A 23,505-nucleotide genomic window follows, 5' to 3' on the forward strand; every position below is an offset into this window, starting at 1 on the left:
GAAAGAGGATATTCTTTCTGATGTTGAGACTCAGGTGAAGTTTTATTTTTCTTAAGCCAAGTAAACGTTAAGACTTTCAATTATCCCATCAGGGGAAGTCAGAAGTGGAGGAGAACGGTGCCGTGGAAATTGCTCGGTGTTCCCGGGGACAGTACTTCGGAGAACTTGCCCTGGTAACGAACAAACCCCGAGCGGCTTCCGCACACGCCATCGGAACCGTCAAATGTTTAGGTAGGATGCTCGGCCACCAGCCTGCTTCCCCTGGTTGAAATTGTTCTGTCTGCATTGTACATATTCACACTGCATGGATTCTTTTACTGGGTTCACGGGTTTTATGGTCCCTGCAAAATACAAGGCTAAGATTCATCCCATTAGAGAATCAGTTTGTGGAAGCCGCTTTTCTTTAAAAATTTCCACAGCCTAGGGAGTTCCCCTCATGGCACAGCGGAAATGAATCCAACTAGTATCCATGAGAATACAGATTCAATCCCTGGCCTTGCTCAGTGGGTCAGTAATCCCTCATTGCGGTGAGCTGTGGTGTAGGTCACCGATGCAGTTCAGATTGCCTGTTGCTGTGTCTGTGCTGTAGGCCAGCAGCTGTAGCTCCAATTGGACCCCTAGCCTGGGAATCTCCATAGGCCTCCAGTGCCGCCGTAAAAAAAAGAAAGCAAAAAAAATTTTTTTCACATCCTATCTCGTGTTCTTTTATATAGGCATGAAATAACACCTTATTTTAGTATGTCATTGAGTACCAAATTTTATATCTAACCTTTCAAATAAACAACCTGCACTGTGTTCCTCAAAAAAGAAGCCTTGAGAGTTCCCATCGTGGCTCAGTGATTAATGAATCCGACTAGGAACCGTGAGGTTGCAGGTTTGATCCCTGGCCTTGCTCAGTGGGTTAAGGATCCTGCATTGTCATGAGCTGTGGTGTAGGTCGCAGTCACGGCTCGGATCCCATGTTGCTGTGGCTCTGGCATAGGCCGGCGGCTGGCTACAGCTCCGATTCTACCCCTAGCCTGGGAACCTCCATACACCATGGGTTCGGCTCAAGAAATGGCAAAAAGACCAAAAAAAAAAAAAAAAAAAAAAAAAAGCCTCAAACAGTATATTTATGAAGTATTCTAATCTCTACAGGGAAAGTTGGAATTTCCCTAGCATACTTCTCCTCCTAGTACTACAGAACAAAGGTTCAAGTTTGTCAGAGCCAATAAAATCTCGGTTAGCTGTTTATTACATCCGTGTACCACATATTAGCTTGGCAGAAATGCCATCTTCAGCCGAAAGACATCTGTTTATAGCTGAGATTTTATATATGAGAAATAACTTATTTTAATACTGAAAAAAAAATGACAGTTCCCTTGTGGCGCATTAAGGATCCAGCGTTGTCACTGCAGCGGCTCAGGTCCTTACTGTGGTACAGGTTCCATCCCCGGCCTGGGAACGTCCACATGTCCTGGGCACGGCCAAAAATAAATTTTTTGAAATTAATAATGAAAAAGATATTTCAGAAGATATCAATCTAGATGATATTTTCTTTAAGAAAACTCATTCAAAAGTAATCAGCCACTCTGTGCTCTTTATTCACAGTCCCATAGAATAAATTGAGCTTTCAGTGTTCTTACGACTTGCAAGTATCCTCACAGTTTTCCTAGAAAAGTTGCTTTTTAAAAGGTTTGAAGTATAATATTAATCAAGTGTTATACGTGGATGAAAAAAAGAAGACAGTTAGAAGCTGAGAGGTAGTTTCCCTGAGGAGAAGTATTAGACAGCAGGAATAAAGGGGATGTGAGTGAAGTCCCAGTAATTTTTTTCTATAATAAATTATTATAGTCACATTAAATTTGAGAAATACTGAAAAGATAGGAAAAACTAAGTGTCACCAATACCACCCCCACCCCTCAGTGGTTTCCACATTCCTGTTGTAACTCCTTCTCATCTTTTTTTATTTGTATGGGTTTTCTGTTTCTAAGGAGTTTTGTAAATTGCTTTTTTCATTCATTATTGCTTACGCATTTTCTCCTATTTATTACATCTAATTGTAAGATTAGGTAAATATATGCAAATTTTGAATCACTCTCCACTGTTAAATATTTTGGGTGTTTTGGCTCTGTTGGGGGGATGAGGTAGTTTTTTGGCATTTGTTTGTTTGGCTGAGGCACGCAGCAGCTTGATAGGGGCTCTCGATTCCCAGACCTGGGATTGAACCTGGGCTGCAGCAATGCAAGTGCTGAATCCTAACCACCAGATCACCAGGAAACTCCCAGGAGAGGGCTTTTTTGTGTGAGTGTATGCATAGATCCCTTTTCCATGTATAGGATTTTTCCTGAGAAATGGTTTTTGGAAGTGGGTTTTCTCTTACAGTTTTTGATACATATTGCCAGATCACTTTTATTTGTACTTATTTACATGCTACCAGCGGTGCAAGAATGTCCATTCATTCTGTTCTTGTAAACATTGCCTTTTCTCCTTCTGCAAATTTGAAAGGCAAAAGAAAAAGTATTTTAATTTGTATTTCTATGATAGTATGATCGTATTTTCATGTGTATATTATAAATTCAGTTTAAAAAATGCTTGAGCCAGGTGAGCTAAGCAACATAGAGCACATATCTATAGAAGTGGATAAAATCATTATTTTGGCTATTTTGAATTGCCTAGACCATAGTGTAAAAAAGTAAAAATTATAAAAAATTAGTAACATTTGGTCTTCACAACATCGGATTGTAAACCCTGAAGAGGGAAAATAGGACAGAAAACACTCCCTTGCCACCTTGAAGGAGTTCATATTAATTACTAAGGTTAGTGACATCAAAACTATTTTATTTTTAAAATTCTGAGGCCTTGGAGTTCCCATCGTGGCGCAGTGGTTAACAAATCCGACTAGGAACCACGGGGTTGCGGGTTCGATCCCTGGCCTTGCTCAGTGGGTTAAGGATCCTGCATTGCCGTGAGCTGTGGTGTCGGTCGAAGACGTGGCTCGGATCCCGAGTTGCTGTGGCTCTGGCGTAGGCCGGTAGCAACAGCTCCGATTGGACCCCTAGCCTGGGAACCTCCATATGCCGCGGGAGCAGCCCTAGAAAAGCAAAAAGACAAAAATAAATAAGTAAGTAAGTAAGTAGGTAAAAATAAAATTCTGAGGCCTTGCTGTAACAGTCCCTCCTTCATTCTTTCAACCTGGACCAGGAACCACCCACCAAGCTAGAATTGCACAACTTATTGCCAAAGGACACTGGCAGCTTCCTTTTTGAAGTGGAATGTTTGTCTTTATGCACATTCTTGTATTTAATATGTATCTAAAAATGCCACTGCATCATTGACATATGCAGAATAGGTACCATTAATGACTAAGAAATTCTGCAGATTTGCAAAGAACATTTTTTTTTCTTTTTCTTCTCCCTTCTTCTTAGCCATGGATGTGCAAGCATTTGAAAGGCTTTTGGGACCTTGCATGGAAATTATGAAAAGGAACATCGCTACCTATGAAGAACAATTAGTTGCCCTATTTGGAACAAACATGGATATTGTTGAACCCACTGCATGAAGCAAAAGTATGGAGCAAAAAGACCTATAGTGACACAGTTACACAGTAGTGGTTAGTCCACTGAGAATGTGTTTGTGTAGATGCCAAGCATTTTCTGTGATTTCAGGTTTTTTCCTTTTTTTACATTGACAATGTATCGGTAAACAGAGTAGTGATTTAATAGTCAGTAGACTTTAACATCACTTTCTAAAAGAGTAGATCAAAAAAATATCAACATACTGATAAAATGACTTTCTACTACTCCACACAATTATGATTTGACTGAAAGGTTTATTCAATAATTGTAATATATTGAAAGTATCTGTGTTTAAGAATGCAATTAAAGGATGTTATCATAGGCAATGTGTGTTCATTTTGACTTACTTGGATTGATAGGTTATGACTACGCCCATGTAAGAGAGAACTTGGCAGTGAATCATGCTATACAGCATGGCATTACATTCTTTTTACAACTCACTGTATGTAGTAAGTACAATTTAATCATTTTTGTTTTAGAGTTTTCCTGGCTTGATAAGTTATACCCCGGCCTTGGCCTATTGGTGAAATGGTATAAAACATCATATGCAATTTTAAAACCTTTTATATTTTTGCAATAAAGTACATTTTGACTTCTTTGGCATAACGTCAGTAATCTACATATTCCAGTGGTTTTAAGGACAGGCAGTTTAGTCATGATAATAGCGAAGAGTCTTTTTAGATGAGAGGTCATTATTTTCCTCATATACCTGCTTCCTTTTTTCATTTTGCCATTCTCTGTATTCGTTATCTTTAAAAATTTGAGTTTGCCATTTAATGTGACCAGTATTTTAAAATGCTCTTTAAATTTACTTATCTTCTAAAAGCCTAAGATCTTATTACATATGATGAGAAAAATGTCTCCTATAGCAAAAATATTTGGGGTCCTTATCAACATGCCTACAGGATATTTCTGGGTTCTCCGCTAAGCGTACATAATACATTCCTTTGCAGACATCTACTCCCGTGGGTTTCCAAGGTGGGAGAAATAAATGTTTGTAAGCAAAACAAAGATAAATGGAATAAAGATAAATGTATAAAGATAAATGGAATTTCTCCCCATTCCGGATACACTATTAGGCCTTGCCATTTGCGCTAATGTAGACTCTCAGAAATGCAGAGTGAACCCAAATGCATAGGTTTTTGTTGACAATTGATATGTTTAATTATTCTGCTACATCAAATGAATGTAATGACATTCAGCCAAATCAGTATACTCTTATGTGATTTCTAGGCCTACATGACCCCAATGTCGAATGAGATTATTTCTAATCCGTTGTTCACTTTTAAATGAGCAATTTCACTTTGGGAATCTTTTTCAAAGAAATATCTACATGAGTAAAAATATTCTGTGGCTAGTGTGGTCTTAAGAGAGAATGTTTATGGTCTTGCTTGTGTAATGAAGACGTGGTTAAAATATGTTAAAATGGATAATGTCTATATAAGAAGCATATAAAGTATACCTTCGGGCCACATTTTAGAACACTTCAACAATTTTCCAAACTTTCCCATTACCTGGAAGTAGGAAGAGAGCCTACTAGGTGAAGAGGACTTGTTTTCTATTTCAGGTTTTAAAAGCCATGTCTGCTAAACAAGAAAAAAACTCAAAGAACCCCATGTTCCTAGTTCATTATTCTGTATTCCTAACTTTATTCACTTTTTCAAGTTACCTATTTTGTTGCATAAGCTGATTGTTAATTACAAATGCCTGTTTAATAAAGAACTCTGACCAAGACTGTAAATGCCAGTTACATTATTTTCGGTATTGTTGGTTATATTTAAATTTTCCTTATAATAAAGCACACTTTTATAATAAAATTTTTAATGAGGTGGGGTTTTTTTTTTGTTTTTTTTGTTTTTTTTTTGTTTTGGCTTACTTCCATAAAGCACACTATACATGTGAAAAGCATGACAGAGATATGGCATATGTGAAAGCTAGGCCCCGGGCATCATGCAGCAAGGAAGTATGGCTCTGTAGGACAGTAGGTTTTTGAAAATCTTAACTCTGGGCCATGTGTGATATAAATAGCTGTGGTATGTTGCAAACTAATTTGGCCATTCAGAATAACCAAATAAATCTGGTTAACTAGGGAATTTACGTGTTCAGTAATTAAAACACCTCAAGTTTGAGTTGTGGACTTCATTGTTTAATCACCAACCAAGAGTCCTTACTATTTGGAAATTCTCTGTTGATGGTTCATTCCAGGATGTGTGACTAAGAATTCTGGGAAGACAGTCTTTCAACACCAAGGTGCTTCCCTTTGTTTTATATAAATGCATACAGAATGAGAGAGAGAGAGAGCGTGTGTGTGTGTGTGTGTGTGTGTGTGTGTGTGTGTGTGTCCCCTTCTTATCAATAAGAACTAGAGCTTGATGTGTATATATTAACATAAACACTAACGGTGATGCACATTGTGTGAATATATTTGGTTTATTGTTATAAACCTTGGCTAGCTAGGAAACTATTTAAAATGCTAAAAAAGTCTGCAAGTGGGGTTCCCATGGTGATTCAGTGTTAAAAACCCAACTTAGCGTCTGTGAGGATGCAGGTTCGACCTCTGGTCTGGCTCAGTGGGTTAAGGATCCAGCATTGCCACAAACTGCAGTGTAGATCACAGATGTGGCTCAGATCCAGTGTTGCTGCTGTGGCATAGGCCTCAGCTGCAGCTCTGATTTGACCCCTAACCTGTCAGTTTGCATATGCCTGCTGCAAGTGCAGCCATAAAAAGAAAAATCCTTCAAGTGAAACACAGGGCACGAAGCAAAGAACTCAGGTTTTATTGAAATATGTAGGATTAAGCATGGAGTCTTTTTCCTTTTTAAAGCATCTTTAAAATATGGATGTAATTTTTCTAACTTTTAAAAGAAATGTCACATTAATAGCAAGTACTAGATGGCCTTCGGCATTCTTAAAAGAAAATTAAGAATGTATAAGCCTAGTGTGGTAAGTAATACATCTGGATAAGCTGTGTTATCCAGCTTCAATAGCTGAAAAAGGGGTTCTCCTAAGTAAAATGTTAATACCTAGAGCAGAAACAGAGATAGTAACACACACAGGAGAAAAAGGATTATTAATACAGAGAGAAACCGAATGACAAGGAATACTGGCTTCTAAAATAAAGGAGTGAGAGAGGTACAGCCTCATGTCGACTATCAGAATTCTGACGAGAAGAAATTGGATCAAGAGCTGTTCCAGGATGCTTTTCAAGGAAGCAAAACTGGTTGAGCAACTGACATAGTTGTTGGTCTTCACAGGCAGTAAAAAAAAAGAGTAAAAAAAAAAAAAAGCCACCTTGAGAGTAAAATGAATTACGGAAATGTGAGCAATAACATGTATCAGGTATTTGCAGAGCACCTGGGTGCCCAGCAATACCTATAGGAAAGTTTAAGTCAGTTCCATTTGTATAACAGAAAAATCAGGACTCCACCAAAATCTTTGATTGTGAATCTGCGGTGGAACTCACGGGAAATTGAGATCTCTTGGTGCAGCCTGCCGATTGCAGGTCTCTCAAAGTCAACTGAATAAAAAGCCCCACACAGCCTAAAAGATGCCAGTTATATTTTATTCAGGGATCTGATTGAGGACTGTGGCCTGGGAAGCAGCCCCTCAGCTCTGAAGAACTTTTCCAAAGAGGTCAGGGAAGAGCCAGGCTACACAGTGGTTTTTGCTGGCGGGGGAGAGGGCAGCAGCAGTTGAACATCGCAAGGTTCCTGCTACTCACAAAAACCAGGCATCTCAAGTTAATGATTTTAGTGCTTTTCTATGTATGGAGCGATGCAAGAGTCTGGGCTCACTGAAAGTATTCCTTTGATAAGCATCTTAACTATCCAGGCTGGTATCCTATTTTTCTCCATCCTGAATTCCCCTCAGGCTGCACAGTCAAGGGTGGCTGCAGTGGCTGAGGGCTTGATGACCAGCAACATTCTTTGTTTACTGAAATGTCAGGCAATGTTTTTTCTTGTCTACACTCATATTCTATTAATAACGATGTAATTGAGCCTAGTATATGAAAACGTGTGTCAAGTTCCTAATGTGGATAGTAAGACTGATTTGAGAAGAAAACTTTATTTGACCAATAGATCTAGGTCTTCCTGTCCCTTTTTATGCTCCAAGTTTGTAACTCTTATGTTGTCTAGGAAGTCCTGAAGAAGCATGTTAACGTTTATATATGAGAAGATGGGATGACAGATGCTATGGAAGCAATTGTCTCCACCATAAAAATGAAATGCTACTTGTTTAGGTAGGTGTTTTTTCTCACCTCAATAGATTTTAACCGCAGCCTGGGTCTGCTATTTTCCCAAATAAATAAATAAGCCACTGCAAAATGTAAATACATGAAATGTTTTGGTAACACCAATTACAACTGAGCCATTGTAGTAGCTAAATGCATTGTTTACTCACAATTGTGAAAACAAGCTGGACCCTGTGGGAGGCTCCTGGGTGCAAACGCCTTTCATGTCCCCAGCTTCTTGTTTGGAGAAAAAGGCTTCAGCCTTGTAGACCTTGCCTGCGTTCCAAAGGGCAGATTCAAGCAGTTAGTAATTCGCGAAGTGAGGGAATATGGAAACAAAGGAAAAGCCATCCAGAAAGAGCAGCACAGCCATGGGACAGTGTCCTGGTGCCTCCTGAAGGGATATACATAACTGATGCTCGTCTTTAAGCTCTTCTGGAGGAACTGAGATGTTTCCCCCCCTCTCCCCCGCGGGTGGAGGATGGCAACTTGAGGCTGAGCACAAGATTCCTGGACACCACCCTCTTACCGCACACCAATCAGAAGAAAGCCACACACCCTGAGCCGGCACCCCCAATTTTGCCTTTAAAAAGTCTTCCCCATTCTGTTGGGGAGTTTGGGGTTTTTGATTATGAGCTGCCCAGTCTCCTGGCTTGGCCCTCACATAGACCTTTCTCTGCTCCAGACTCTGATGTTTTGGGTTGTTGGGCCTCAACGGTGAGTCAAGCACTTGTGTTCAGCAACGATTGGAAAAACAAAGTGGCTTTTTTTCCCAGGTGCAAGGGGGTGGTTAAGTGTGAGCTAGAAATGGACTCTCAAGTGACAGAATCCGCCTTGACTCTTCACTGCCACAACCCGGAAGTGAAACCCTCAATGTTTTCATTTCAGCAAATTTCCACTGCAAGTAGAACACTCGAATGAATTTATGAGGCATACACATGACCAGGCAAAATCTTGGATAAAGTTGGCTTCTAATTGCTGGTTTTCCATCCCTGCCCTGAAACCTCCCACTGTCCTGCTGAGGAACAAGAGTCTCGTACCTCTGGAATCGCACTGCCTGTTTTAGGCTGAAGATTGACATTCAATACCTCCTTTTACGATGTGACTGGACTCTTAAAATGTACACGAATGACATTTTTAAAGCCAAATAATATTTTAATTATCTTAGGCAAAGTGCTCACTCTAAAGACATCTTTGGCAAATCTTTTCCTTGTAACTGCACCGCCTTAATCCTGAACTTCAATATCCTCATTTTTATTACTATGGAGAGTATTGTGACATGCTGAGTACCCTGAAGGAGCTGCAATATGTTAGACAAATATCATCTGCCTTTGACTGGCAATCAAAATGAATGACAAGGTAGTGCTTATTTTATACAGATAAGGTGAGACCTGTTCTCAAAAAAACAGTGATGACCCTATTGATCAAGTGACACTTAAAGCACACGGAAGCTATTTAATGAGTTCAGTGTTCTAAAGAGCATATGAATACAGCATAATGTATAATGTGCTATTATGTTAATAAGAAAATTCATACTGCTTATTTTCTCCTTCAGTTTATCTGTTCAGAAGATACTTACTGATTGCTCAGACAGAATGATGCCTGTTGGATGGACCAGACAAAAAGATGCCTAAGAAATACAGAAGAGATAAATGTGAATTCGAGGGGAGGTAAATGGAAGCAAAAATAATATTAAGTGTAGCACATTTAAGTATATATTATCCCTATGATCTTAATTGCTTTTTATCAGAATTGTCTCTAAAATGAGCTACATTTGACTGGCAAAAAAAAAGAAAAAAAAAATATATATATGTATGTATGTAGAGAAAGGCCTAGAATACCAAACATAACATGAAAGAAAATGTGTGCGAGTTTGTTTTGGGTTTTTTTTTCTTCTCCTTTTTAGGGCTGAACCTGTGGCATATGGAAGTTCCCCAGTCTAGGGGTCAAATCGGAGCTGCAGCTGCTGGCCCACACCACACCCACAGTAAGGGCAAATCTGAGCTGTGTCTATGACTTATACCACAGCTCACAGCAATGCTGGCTCCTTAACCCACTTAGCCAGGGCCAGGGATTGAACCACATCATTATGGATGCTATGTTTGGTTCTTAACCTGCTGAGCCATGAGGGGAACTCCTGTGTGTGAGTTTGTGTTGTGGAATTACGTACTCTAGAGAACTTGCAATGAAAGACACGTGAACTTTGAGCAGATGAAAACCCTCATATTTCTACTTTTTTTGGCCACGCCCAAGGCCTGTGGAAGTTCCCAGGCCAGGGACTGAACCTGTCAGAGCAGTAACCAGAGCCATAGTAGTGAACAATGCCAGATCCTTAACCCACTAGGCCACTGGGGGACTCCAAGACATTTTGATTGTACATAACAACTTCTTGACACATTGGGCACAGTTTATGTGTAATATGTCTGTGTGTATATATGGTATCTGTACTAACCAAAAGTAGGTGCTATTTAAAGAAAACTGATTTTTTTTTTTTTTTTTTTGTCTTTTCCAGGGCTGCTTCCCGAGGCATATGGAGGTTCCCAGGCTAGGGGTCGAATCGGAGCCTCAGCCACCGCCATAACGTGCCTTAGCCACCGGCCTACGCCAGAGTCACAGCAACGTGGGATCCGAGCCGCCTCTGGGACCTACACCACAGTGCAAGGCCATGCCGGATCCTTAACCCACTGAGCAAGGCCAGGGATCGAACCTGCAACCTCAGGGTTCCTAGTTGGATTCGTTAACCACTGCACCATGATGGGAACTGCCCAAGAAAACTGATTTTTTAATGTCAATTTTATCGTGCAAGTATCTTATTAAATTTATATATACTAAAACAAACATTTTATTATACTTTTACATACAAATATATAATTGATATAAAAATTCTTTAATTATATCTGTTTTAGTGAAAGAGTATAATTTACATATGTAAAGATTTCTAGGGCGATCTTAATGATTTTGTACTTTGATCTTTGTTTTGGTTTATGAGTTGGCTGGTTTTGTTAGTCATTCAAGAGTGGATGTTGTTCCTGTTAAATATACATAAGGTACTAAGTAGGCATTTAGCTTCCCAGGAGAGCCAGAAGACAGGACTAATTGTCTACTTAAAGGTGTAGAGATTCTAATACTGATATTTAATCAGTTGTGACTGAACTATGGGGATTTTACTCTTCTATTTAATATTTGGACAAAAATGAAAGTATGTGAAAATATTTTTATCTCTGTATTCGTATCAACTAACCATGGTCAACCAAGAGTAGGAACTAAATTAATATTTTTGAATGAATGAATGGAAAACCTTTACAGTGCTATTAAAATATCACAATTTATAATACTGTACAGTAAGATCTGAAGTTGAAGTTATTGTTCCCACAAATGAAAATATCTCCCCTAAGGTTTTGAGTAAACACTTTAAATAGAAAAATTTTAAAAACAATTTGATAAACTTTTTCTTTTATTTATTTATTTTATTTTTTCGTTTTGGCCATCCCAGGGATACTCAACCCAGTGCGCCAGGCCAGGGATTGAACCCATGTCCCAGGGCTCCCAAGATACCACCGATCTGGTAGTGCCACAGCAGAAACTCCAAAATTTTTATGAGCTAAATTCAATTATTTTTATTTATATTTTCTATTTGACTTTTTTTTTCTAAATTAAAGTGTGGCTGATATACAGTGTTGTGCCAATTTCTGCTGTACAGCAAAGTGACTCAGTCACACACTTACTCTTTTTTAAAATATTATTTTCCATCATGGTCTATCCCAGGAGATTAGATATAGTTACCTGTGCTATAGGGTAGGACTTCGTTGTTAGAAAACCTTTTAAAATAAATTAAGGGTCAGAGAAAATAATTTCCTGGTGTATGCAGTGAAGAGGGGAGAGGAGTGGCACAAGTTCATTTTTTGGGAGAGGGAAAGCTTTTTAGTTTCCTGGAGGGAATTAGGCATAAATAGCTCAGATTTTAGTTTTAAATGATCAGATGAATTCCATGGACTTTTTTCTTTTTGTCAAGAAATTAATCACTGATTAACAAGAACCTCCTGTATAGCACAGGAAAATCTACTCAATAGATTGTAATAACCTATACGGGAAAAAAGAATGGATATATTTATATGTATAACTGATTCACTTTGCTGTACACCTGAAACTAATACAATGTATGTTAACTATACTCCACTAAAATTAAAAAAAAAAAAACTACTATGAGATATCATCTCAAAAAAAAAAAAAGATATTAAACACCGGAGTTCATATTTTCAAACTTTACAATTCTGAGTTCCAGTGATCCTCCCACTGTTTAAAATACAAAGGGAAGGAAGAAAATAAAAATACACAAAATAGCAGGGCTATTTGGGATCACTCTATTAATCTCTGGAAGATGATAAATACAAATCTTGTCCTTTTAACTCAGGGACAAATTTAGGCATTTTATTGATTCTCTAAATTAAGAAACAAAAAAAAATGTTTGATTACTATTTGTGAATACAGAAAGTAAATCTCAGCTCACAGGGTGGGGAGGACTATTCTATAATTTCATTTGAGGAATTCAAACAGGGAATCCCTAAAACAATTTAAAATTTGTTTCAGTATAGGAGAGTTGTTCTGTAATTCTTGATTTGTTCTGTGGCTTTCGGGTAGATTTAAAAATTCAAGGAATGTAGGGGGTGTAAAGGAATAATCAGCTAGGATTTAAGGCTCCTTTTCAAATATAGGTTTCTCACGAATGTAATTTTTCCTCAATTTTAAGCATGCATATAGTCATCTAAAGATATAAAGCCTAAAGCGTAGCTGAAATGATTAAACACTAAAGGTTCAAAGGAAAAAAGCTTAATAATGTTTTTGTAATGGGAATGGTAATAACATCAATTACAGACTAGGGACTGTGGTGGACCGCCTTGTTTAAAGTGAAGGTAACTATAAAGCCAGAGAAGTCATCCTCCTCCTCGGCTGAGTCAGAGCATTAGTAACTTAAGGAGGAACTCTGATGGACACGAAGTGGGAAGTCATTCATCTTTCATCAATGGGAAGCCCTCTGGAGAGGAAAAATGGTTAACAAAAACTCACCGCAGAAACTTAGAAAATGATTTACAAAATAAATCACTTTGTCATACATTATAGCCCCCTCTATATTATCTTAAACCACCCTCAAGCGGTTCAATACGCAAAACACCGCTTTGATTTCGCTCAATACCAAAGTCAACAGCAAATCGCCCCCACTTCCGGCCCCTTAGACCTCTGTAAATTCTCCAGACTCTGAGCTTCTCTCTTTCTGTTCATCTCCAAGCCTCTCAGTGCCTGGCACGTAGCCGGCATTCAACAAATCTTGAGAGAACTGAACAGAGTTGGCAGAGAAGCCTCAAGCTGCTGTCCCGAGAGTGGTGAGGCTAGGCGCGTTGTAAAGGAAGGCTGTCCTCCGACTGGAGCTCAGCACCGTCTTTATTATCCTCATCAAGCCTGGGGCCGTGATTTGTGGGTGACTGGGTCCCTCGCTATGCTGCACTGCTTCCGCTTGTGCAGTCATCTCCTTCCCTTCTCTCTAAAACAATACCTTGGCCTCCTGCCAAACTTTGAGCCGCGAGCGACTCTGGCTGTTTATGGCCCGGAATGGGTGCTGCGAGAGACGTGAAGCTGCTTTGAGTGCTAGGAAAGGCCCAAAGGAAGGGAAGAGGCCAAAGCTTTGAAACACTCCCTTCCTCCGCCCCCTCCCTTTTGTCCCAGACAGCAAAACAAACGAGCTGATACACGTGTCCCTATGACTCTTGTTTACTATCAAGACCGCACTCTGCAGGCGGTCTTGGGAACTGTAGTCCAACGTTCCTCCGACCTGCAGGTTCCGAGAGGCATGAAACTAGGATGAGACTACGAACCCACAATCCTTTTCGGGTGCAAAGTTTGGCTCGCGTCCCGGGAGTCTCGGCAGCAATCCAATCCGAAGCGCTCATCGTAGTGATTGACACACCATCTTCTCCAGTGAACACAACACAAAAGTCAATACAAGCCCGCCCCGCGAGAAGGACCACGGTATCACCCAATGGGAAAGGGAAATGGTCGAATGGCAGTTCCTCAGACCAATAATAGGGCGAAGGAGCTGCTCGGAGGCCCAACCCCCGGGGGGTTGAGGGGAGGGGGAAGACGAAGCTTGAAAGACTTGGTAATGGCGACGGGTTTGGTAAGTAGGAAAGTTTCGGTTGAGAACTAAGAGCGGCGGCGGGAGCGGTAACGCGTGCCAGGGAGGCCGTCGTCAGTCGGAGAGGGAGTATGGGAGCTGCCTGTGGTGCTGTCGCGGCCAGGGGGGCCCGAGCCAGGGCTGCCTGCACTCCGCGACGGGTTTGTTGTCTTTCTGTTCGGGAAGGGGTGGGGGTGGGGAAGGGAGGGGCAGGATCCCGAGGGGATCCGGCCGCCGGGCAGGCTTGGGTTCGCGCTCCTCTTCCTCATGGTGGGAGCAGTTAACCGACCGATACTTGCCCGTGGCGAACCCCCTGGAGTGGCGCCTCCCGCGAGCTCACCTGAGCTTCGCGGCCAGCGGGGGTCTCGGGACTGAGGCTGGGAGGCGTTGGCGAGGATGACGCCCCGGGCCGGGTTGCGCGGTGGGTGGCCGGGCCGGGTGGGAAGATGGGGCAGGCCTAGGCGGGGGAAGGGGCCTGACGCGGCAGCGGGGCTGCCCAAGAAAGTTTGACCTCAACTCCTCGCGTGTGGGCGGGGGGTCGGAGGTTGGCCTGGGGTGGGCAGCTGGCCGGGGGTGGGGGACTCTAGTGAGGCGCCGCCTCTTTCGGGCAGAGAGGGGCTTTGGGACGAGCTGGGAAGCTCGCGGAGCTGCTGGGCCCCGGAGCTCATTGTTACGCAGTTCGAATGAATGGGCTCCGTGGCGCCTGCGCGGTGGGGCTGAGCCGAGGGGAAAAACAAGCCTGGAGTCCAGGCTGCGGTCACATGATGGGGGGAGGGGAGGGAACGCGATGAATGGCGAAAGAGGGTGGGGGATGGACTTGGCGTGAACCTGGAGGCTGTGCCTCCGTTTGACCCGGAGCCGAGGTTTGGCAGGAGATTCCAGTCTTCTCCTTCCAACCTATGCTGCTGCCCCAGGCAGATTAAAACAAAACAAAAAAGAATCCAGGCGAAATCGGCAGCCGGGGCCGGGTTTTTGTGGTTTCTTTAAACGCTACTTGCTGGTTAGGGGATTTTACTCGCCGTTGGGCATTCTTCACCTTCTGGAGTTCATTCTTTAGGAGTTTTCGGCAACAACCTTCTGTAAAAGAAGCGCTGAATGCGGGGATGTATTCTAGAGCCTTTAGCTCTGGGAGCCACTGATACTAAGGGAGGACGATAGGGAGTTGTGTTTATATTCGGAAGTGTTGAGTTCCACCAACAATTCCGACTAAGTGGTTTATATTTATTTCCCTCTAATTAGCAGCGAATGATTCCATCAGTTACCTTTTGAGAATTAAACTGACCTTAACCTTTGTAAATACTTTTATTGTTTAGCTATTGATAGTGATTTACATTTGTATTGTACTCGTAGGACTTTCTGTCTTTGCTTTTTGTTGCTGTTTTTGCTGTTGTTTTCTGCTTTAGCTTGCTAGCGAGAGTGTTGGGGTCAGCTGTTCAGTTTCCGTGATTAAACCACTCAGTTCTTGCCGAGTAGGCAATAGTTGGCAAAGTTTTAAGGAAATCTGAATTATATTCAAAAGAATGAAATATACTCGTTAAGCGTATTAAGTAAAAGAGCTACTTTATACTTTTGAGGAGGCCGTTTTACCACGTTTTCAGCAAAACACCAGTATTTATGAAGTGAATCTTGATTTCACTTTCTAGTTTCCATTTTATTTCGTTTCATAAACCGAATTACCTTTTTCAGCCTTTAAAACTCTTCCCCTTTGTTTACTTCTCATACTTGTACCACATACATTATTTTAAAAGTTACCTTCTCCCGGGTTCCCCACAAATTTCCATGCTTCTCAGTGCCTACCTCTCAGACTTAAAACATGGTACTGTCGCTTTAAGGGTTGTCTCCTCCACTGTATTTTAATTTCTTTGGACTTTTTCCTCACTATCCAAATACTCAGTGATGAAGGCAAATGGCTTGGGTTTCATGAATGAATAAACTGCCAGCCACTGAAGGTTCTTGAGGGAGAATTGCAAGCTGGTCTCTTGTGTTTCTGTTTCAAATAAAAATATCAGTACCTTTAAAATTTTTTCTTCCTTAAGCTACCATAAGAAGTTTGTAGCATGTTTATTAGATTATGCCAGGTATTTTACATGTATTTTCGGTATGATAGTGAATATATATCTAGTATGAGAAAATAAATCACAACAAATTTTTTAAGCTGACAAATTGTATATCACAAAATTCAGGAAAAATGATATTCTTTATTAACAGTGATACTCTTGTATATTCTTTCTTTCTTTTTTTTTTTTTTTGTTGTTGTTGTTGTTGTCTTTTTGCCATTTCTTGGGCCGCTCCCGCGGCATATGGAAGTTCCCAGGCTAGGAGTTGAATAGGAGCTGGAGTCACCGGCCTATGCCAGAGCCACAGCAACGCGGGATCCGAGCTGCGTCTGCAACCTTCACCACAGCTCACAGCAACCCTGGATCCTTAACCCACTGAGCAAGGGCAGGGATCGAACCCGCAACCTCATGGTTCCTAGTCGGTTTCGTTAACCACTGCACCACGACGGGAACTCCACTCTTGTATATTCTTGTTTATGCCTGACTTGTCAGTAATGCTCATATTCCTTCATATTTTGATCTACATTTACTCTGGTACTTCTTATAATTTATACTGAAATCTTAAAGTTAATCATTGTAAATGTTTTAGGAGGTTTCTGGTAGCTCAGTGGGTTAAGGATCTGCTGTTGTCACTGCTGTGAACTCAGGTTGCTGCTTTTGTTTGGGTTTGATGCCTGGCCTGGAAATGTCTGCATGGCAGGGGTGCAGCCGAAAAAAAGGAAAAAAAAAAAAGATAAAACAATACCAAGAAATAGAGAAAGAAGGAAAGAAAGAAAGAAAAAATTCTAAAATAACTGTAGTTTTTTAGTTAACTGCATTAAGGCCCCCAAATGTTTTTGGTATAGAAAGTTGCACTTACTACAGTTTTTTATGGAGGCTCATTTTAGCTTGGAATTATGTAATCCATTTAAAATACTAACTTAATTCCCAGTGTTAGAGGTAGAAAGTAATTGCACATTACTTTCTCGTCATCCCCTCTTCGCCAAACAATTTGAGCTTGATAGAGAAGTCCTTCAGGATTGGAGGAGGGCTGTAGATCACTTCCCTTGATATCCATAATGAGGATGGAAAGATAAGGATTCTGGGAGGAATAGACTCTTAAAAGTAGATGTGTAACCTATGTTGGTCTTTACCTTTTGTCCTTTTTCTCAGGTTGTTTTGATTTGTTTTTGAAGGGAAAATGGTCCTATTCACTTGTTAGAGCCCTGTTTTTCTCATACTTTGTTCAGAGCTGAGATGAAGTATGTGGAAATGCTCAGCACATAGTAGGTAAACATTTAGTAAAACCTCATTTCCTTCTTTCTCATTCACTGAAACTTAGCTATTAGTTTTCCTTTCCTTTCTCTCAAGATTTTGTGGGTATTCACTTCTGAAAATTTGCAAAACAAGGACAATAGGGCCTTCTCACCTCAAAAAATTTTGTAATATTGAACATGACATTTTAAAGTACAACTGCTGGAGAGTTTTATTCTTTCCTTTTGAGAATCACTGATACAGTGGAGAAGTGGATGTGTGTAGAGTTAACTAAAACACAAGATAAGCTATGTTGAATCCTATAATACCAAAGCAGTATACAGAAGCATGAATGAACAATAGTGTTAGCCCTACCAGGAGAAATTTGAAAGAGGAGCTTGTTTATTTATCAAAATGAATGTTTAACTGGTGTATGTGGGGGAGTTACTTTTGAGTACAGACTCTCTGGTGTTCCTTTACTATGTCAAGGCCTTGCTTCCCCCAGATACTTTGACAGAAAACTGAGAGACAGAAAACTGAAAGTTTGCGTATGGGTTTGACTTTTGGTTTCATGTATTTAATTCTCACAGTAGCCCTGTGAAATAAGTAAAGGTACCTTGGGGTTAAGCAACTTGCCCGGGTTACTTGGCTAGTGGGTCAATTTCTAGTCTGAATTTGAAGTCTAAGCTCCAAGGAGGTTTACAGAAGGAAACCCTCCACTATCTCAAGACCAAATTTTTGATAGCCTTGGACAGTGAAAGGTGCATATAAACATACAGAACTCAAGTTAAGCAAGTATTTATTTTGTCCCTTTTGTCATTTGTTTTGGAACTAAAATGTTTTTCCAACTTGATTTGAGGAGTATTGTGATGGGATGTTGATAGATTCTGAGACAAAGTGCTGAAGAAATGCTGGGATTTGCAAGGAGATGTGAGTGCATGTGAATGGGCGCTCAGGACCTGCGGAGGGGGAATAGCAGAGCTAGCTGCAGAGGGCCAGGAGGGACCAGAGGGACTGCAGCTCTGCTTCTGTGGCTCCCAAGAGCAGCTTTGTTTCATATCCTTAAGAATAACTCTGAGGAGATCTGTATGTATAGTCACTCTGAATTTCATAATAAAGGGGAAAAAAATGAGAAAAATTTCAAGATTGCAGCTCGAGCCAGCTTATACCAGTCATGTCAGTATATGAAGTACGTACAGTAGATGTTCATTCAGAATTTGAGTCATTAAGTTTGGTTAAATTGTGTTCTCCATACTTAAGATGTTGGAAAGTTTTCCATGAAAAGAGTTCAAATCTGTTATTTAAATTTAATATCAACTGTTTTAAGAACTCATATAGAATTTCTAGTTCTTCACATGTTTTGGGCATTATTAAATAAGGACCCTACACTGACACTACCTATTACCATTTCTTTTTTGAGCACCCTATCAAAGAAAGCTGGGAGCGGGTGGCATAGACAGAAATCGGGAATGTGAGTATGCTGTTTTTTTGTTTGTTTTGTTTTGTTTTTTTGCCACGTCTGCGGCACATGGAAGTTCCTGAGCCACAGCAATGACAACACGGAGTCCTTAACTGCTGGGGAACTCCTGAATATAGTGTTTTTAATACACTTTCCCTTAAACATTTGTTACAGGTATTCTTGCAAACTCATACTGTGTTGCAGTAGAATTTTTTAAGTAGACTGAAAAAAATGTTTAAAGGATAGCTCTGATTATGTGAGACCTTTGTTCAAAAATTTGCATGATTCCCCTTGTCTACTAGTTGTTGACAATAATTCTGGCCACTCTACTTTGAGAATTTGCTCTGTTAGGCACTATTGTTAGTTCACTGAGTTTTACAACAACCTATATAGGTGCTTTTATTATTATTTCCATTTTACAGACAAGGCATAAAGATTTTAAATGAATTGTCCAGAGCACACAGTTAGTAAATAGCAAATACAATGTATAAACTCAGTAGTCTTACTTCCAAGTACTTATCCTTGTCTACAAAAAAAACAAACAACGGACCAGTTTCTCTAAACTAGGATTGAAGATTCTGATGCCAGTCTGCCTTTCCAACCTTAGTATTTATGACCACAAGACACACAGGCCATGGTACCTTCTGGCATCTATGTTCTTCTGAACTCATCCAGTGCTTTGCTAACTGAATTTGCTCATGTGAGTTTCATTGGGAGCCTCCCCTCCTCCCTTTTTACCCATTCATAGCCCAGCCCTGCAGAACTATGGTCATTTGCTTATGTCTTTGCACTAAAGTGTAGTTTTCTTGAGAATCATGATAAACTGTTCATCATCGAGGTTCAGCATTGCACCTAGTATAATGCCTTGTATGGAATATGTGTTAAAGAAATGAATATAGGGAGTTCCCATCATGGCGCAGTGGTTAACGAATCTGACTAGGAACCATGAGGTTTTGGGTTCGATCCCTGCCCTTGCTCAGTGGGTTGACGATCTGGAGTTGCCGTGAGCTGTGGTGTAGGTTGCAGACGGATCCTGCGTTGCTGTGGCTCTGGCGTAGGCCGGCGGCTACAGCTCCATTTAGACCCCTAGCCTGGGAACCTCCATGTGCCACGGGAGCGGCCCAAGAAATGGCAGAAAAGACCAAAAAAAAAAAAAAAAAAAAAAGAAGAAAGAAAGAAATGAATATATACACACGTGTGGATTTATTTTAGTTAATTTATTTACTTGGCTGCATTTGTGGCATGTGGAAGTTCCTGGGCCGGGGATGGAACCCATGCTGCAGCATTGACCCGAGCCATGGCAGGGACAATGCCAGATCCTTAACCTGCTGCACCACAAGAGAACTCCTGTATACACATATTTAGATAAAAAAGGGATGTAGCAGTCATTCTTAACCTGTTGGTTCTCGTGATGCACCAGGGGTTGTTTTGAAAGAAAAGAAAGAAAAACCAGTGCATAGGTTTGTACCCCAGACCAAGTAAATCACATTCTCTAGAAGGTGGGGCCTGAGCATCATTGGTTTAAAGCATACGTGGTTCTGTGTGCCACAAGGGTTGAGAATCACGGATCAAGATAAGTTTGCTTGGCTTTTGCAGTAAGAAGGTATAGGCTCATAATCAGGGTTTGGGCCACTTATGCTTGAAAAATTGATTTGTATTACTAGCCACGTCCCTTATAGCCACCAATTTTGTAGGAAGTTAATTGCTACACCCTAGCAGATTTGCTGTAACTATATAATAAGATTGTGATTAATTACTATACGATGGATTGTAATTACTGGAATGTTCATTTCTTGAGAATGCTTCAGATATCTTTTAGATCAACTTTGATTTGCTTAAAAGTAATGACATGATATGTGCCTTTATTGAGATGTGCTGGAAAGCTTATATTTCCTAGGGAGGAGATTTTTGAAGCTGAATTGCTAGCTATCTGGGTCTCCTGTTGTTAGCTATTTTCAGTAACTTTTCTGTTTAGAACATTAAGTGCCCAAAATATAATAATGCCATATTGTCAAGCTAGGGGTAATTTTTTTTTTTTTAAGAAGTCCTTTTTTTAAGTTCATCCTCACAACTATTCAAGGAGGAAATGAGAGCAGGTGTTATTAGCCCTGTTTGCAGGTGGAGATATTGAGTAAGTAAGAAGTTTGGTCACTTAGATCGTAGATTTAATAAGTGATCAAGCTGGAATCAAACCAGTGTTTCCTTGTACTTACCCAGTGCCCTTTTCACTACTCCATAGTACATCTTACAGTTGGTATTGTGTAAGGTCCTAGAGCAGTGCCCAAGAATTGGGTAATGTTTGAGGGGTGCAGGCAGAAAGCATCTGAAAAAAAATTTAGAAATAAAGTAAAAGGCAATAGGCAGTTTGGCTGTTTGTGTCAGGAACCTTAAGAAGATGTTTAATTGCCATCCAACTATTGATCTGTCTCTGGGAAGCTAAAGAAATAATCAGGAGTTCCCGTTGCAGCTCAGTAGTAATGAACCTGGCTAGGATCCATGAGGATGTGGGTTCCATTCCTGACCTCACTCCGTGAGTTGGGGATCTGGTGTTGCCGTGAGCTGTTGCATAGGTTGCAGATGCCGCTCGGGTCCCTTGTTGCTGTGATATAGGCTGGCAGCTGTAGTTCTGACCTGACCCCTAGTCTGGGAACTTGCATTTGCCCTGGGTATGGCCCTAAAAAGCAAGGAAGGAAAAAAAAAAAGAAATAATTGTATGTAAACAAATACTTTGTAATGTTATTTAGAAGAGTGAAAAAAATGGGAACATGTTTAGCAGTAGGCGGGATAGGTAAATTTTGGTACCTCCTGATGATGTGTATTATTTATTTAAAATGGATCTTTGAAAAAATTAGTGACCTAGGAAAATGCTTATGAACTTATGTTAAGGAAAACATAAAGTATGAAGGAAAACAAATGATTGTAGGTATCTGCATGAAAAGGGTTGGATTGTACACCAAAGATAATACACCAAAATATAACAGTATCTAAATCTAGTTGGTGGGATTAGAAATTTTTTCATTTTTTTCCACAGTGGTCATATAGTTTATAGTCACGATAACATTTCATAATTTAAAAATTCATGAATAAAGACTTTGTAGAAAAAAATTTGTTGGTGATTATGTCATAGCTTAGAAAGCTCTTAGAAAGCTTTTTCACTGCATTGTTTGATCAGCTTGGGCTAGGGTTCTTAACTTTTAGTGACTTTTAACAGCAGTGTATTTTCTTGTTTTATTTTGAAAAAAAAGGAATGTTAGAATTTTTTGTGTATTTCATATTAGTTCATTAGAACATTTTTGAAAATTGAGCTTGTAGAGCCTGAGAAATCAGGGAATCTTCCTGGTGCTGTTGCTCATGCTAAATGATTAATTTGATAGTTGCCAAAGTCAAGAGTGTAAGAGTTAAAATCACATTTTACTGTCATAATGAAATTTAATTGGTAGATTTTGCTGAGAAATTATTTAGGTGTATTAATTCATATAGTTTTCTTTTTCATTATAATGGTAGACTTAATATAATGATAGATTTACTATTTGTTTTGCTGTTTCCCATGATTATTATTCATCTTTCTAGAAATAGTAGCCTATTCAGAAGGACATGTATTTTTTTTTTATTATGATTAGGTTCTGAATTCTCATTAAGAAAACATGTTTATGAGAAGTATAATATATGGCCATTTTAAGCAACTCTTTCTTTAATGTTCTTTAGAGAATGTAATTTTAAGTTTGTTAAACTTGCTCACTTTCAGAAGATGAGAAAACAAAATAATGAACACAGTTAATAAGTAGAGAAATTAAAATAGAATCTTCACCAGAATAGTCCATCTGTCATCCATGTCTAAAAGTTTTGAGAAGAATGCAAGTAGCAATGTATGAATAAGTTAAAGCTATAACATTGATATGTCTGATTTTATATCATTTTCAAATCATGATTTGACATTTTTTAAATTTTTATTTTAAGTCGGAGCACCATAACATGGTGTGGGAAGTAAAGACAAATCAGATGCCTAATGCAGTACAGAAACTCCTGCTGGTAATGGACAAGAGAACTTCAGGAATGAATGACTCATTGGAACTGCTGCAGTGTAATGAAAATTTGCCATCCTCTCCTGGATACAACTCTTGTGATGAACACATGGAGCTTGGTAAACAAAATTGAATCTCAGCGAGATTCAGATTAATTTTCATGTTTAGCTAGCTTTTCCACCTACCTAGAACTGCTAAAAAAGCATGTGAAGTTTTTGTATCATAGTTTTCAGTGTTTTCTTGTTATTGCTATAAAATATTACTTAAAGCCAAGATAACTTTGGGCTAGTTATAGTTATCATAGAGACTCATTTACAAATTATCAAACTAAACAGGCCTTGTGGCTAAAGTGGAGTCTTTAAACACCTTAGTTGTTAAAACCTTGCTGTGTGGCTTTTTAAAAAGTCTTACTTTTGAAACATTGACTTACTTTTGAAACATTGACGTGAACTCAGCAAACTGCCTGGCTACTCTTCATGCCTGGCTCCTTGATATGATGAGAAAATTACAGTGGAGCTTTGAGACTTGAGGATCTGACTTCTGTGATTATCACTGCTACTGAGCTACTCCAAACATACAGGACCTGTAGACGTGTGTAGGTTTGTTGAGGTATGACTTTGAATTGCATTGCTTTGAGGCCAGTGTTGAAGAGAGTAAGCCACTGATGAGTGACCTTGGCTTGCTGCCCAGCTTTTCTTCTTGGTTTTGTCCCTGTTTAATATGCAGTTTTCCTTGAGTTCAGAAAAGCAGTGAAATGTGATTGTTCTCGTTTTATAAATG

The 23,505-nt window shown here is 39.9% G+C and overlaps 3 protein-coding genes and 1 long non-coding RNA gene across 18 annotated transcripts in view; 3 read left to right on the forward strand and 1 right to left on the reverse strand.

Moving 5' to 3' along the window:
• Positions 1-5,374, forward strand: part of PRKAR2B (protein kinase cAMP-dependent type II regulatory subunit beta) — a 106,666-nt gene extending 101,292 nt beyond the window's left edge. For both annotated transcript variants that reach the window (XM_021102599.2, XM_084977454.1), the window contains 2 exons: positions 93-231; positions 3,408-5,374. In XM_021102599.2, coding sequence (XP_020958258.1) covers positions 93-231; positions 3,408-3,541 — 273 coding nt within the window. In that variant the 3' untranslated portion in view covers positions 3,542-5,374. The remainder of the gene's footprint in view (positions 1-92; positions 232-3,407) is intronic.
• The window catches only part of LOC110262252 (uncharacterized), a 27,419-nt gene extending 12,825 nt beyond the window's left edge, over positions 1-14,594 (reverse strand). The window contains exons 1-4 of one of the 2 annotated variants that reach the window (XM_084977461.1): positions 14,295-14,594; positions 13,656-13,750; positions 9,368-9,418; positions 7,959-8,064 (exon numbers count right to left, since the gene is read on the reverse strand). In XM_084977461.1, coding sequence (XP_084833587.1) covers positions 7,959-8,014 — 56 coding nt within the window. In that variant the 5' untranslated portion in view covers positions 8,015-8,064; positions 9,368-9,418; positions 13,656-13,750; positions 14,295-14,594. Of the gene's footprint in view, positions 1-6,311; positions 8,065-9,367; positions 9,419-13,336; positions 13,436-13,655; positions 13,751-14,294 lie in introns of those variants that run through there. The other variant, XR_014816128.1, reaches the window with a different exon arrangement.
• LOC146400085 (uncharacterized) lies at positions 7,692-11,120 on the forward strand. The gene is made up of 3 exons (XR_014816129.1): positions 7,692-7,797; positions 9,344-9,458; positions 10,301-11,120. It is a non-coding gene; the product is annotated as an uncharacterized LOC146400085 (long non-coding RNA).
• Positions 13,911-23,505, forward strand: part of HBP1 (HMG-box transcription factor 1) — a 27,880-nt gene continuing 18,285 nt past the window's right edge. For 2 of the 13 annotated variants that reach the window (XR_014814318.1, XR_014814319.1), the window contains exons 1-2: positions 13,911-13,957; positions 22,661-22,844. Coding sequence is in view for 11 of the 13 variants with exons in the window: in XM_021102059.2 (XP_020957718.1) it covers positions 14,047-14,115; positions 22,661-22,844 (253 nt within the window). In the remaining 2 variants the exon portion in view is untranslated. 13 annotated transcript variants of the gene reach the window in all.

The sequence above is a fragment of the Sus scrofa genome, chromosome 9 (assembly GCF_054392235.1).
Source record: "Sus scrofa isolate SSC_HxYL_T2T_F1_AM1 chromosome 9, Sscrofa_HxYL_maternal_Yorkshire_Landrace_v2.0, whole genome shotgun sequence".
NCBI classification, from domain to species: domain Eukaryota; kingdom Metazoa; phylum Chordata; class Mammalia; order Artiodactyla; family Suidae; genus Sus; species Sus scrofa.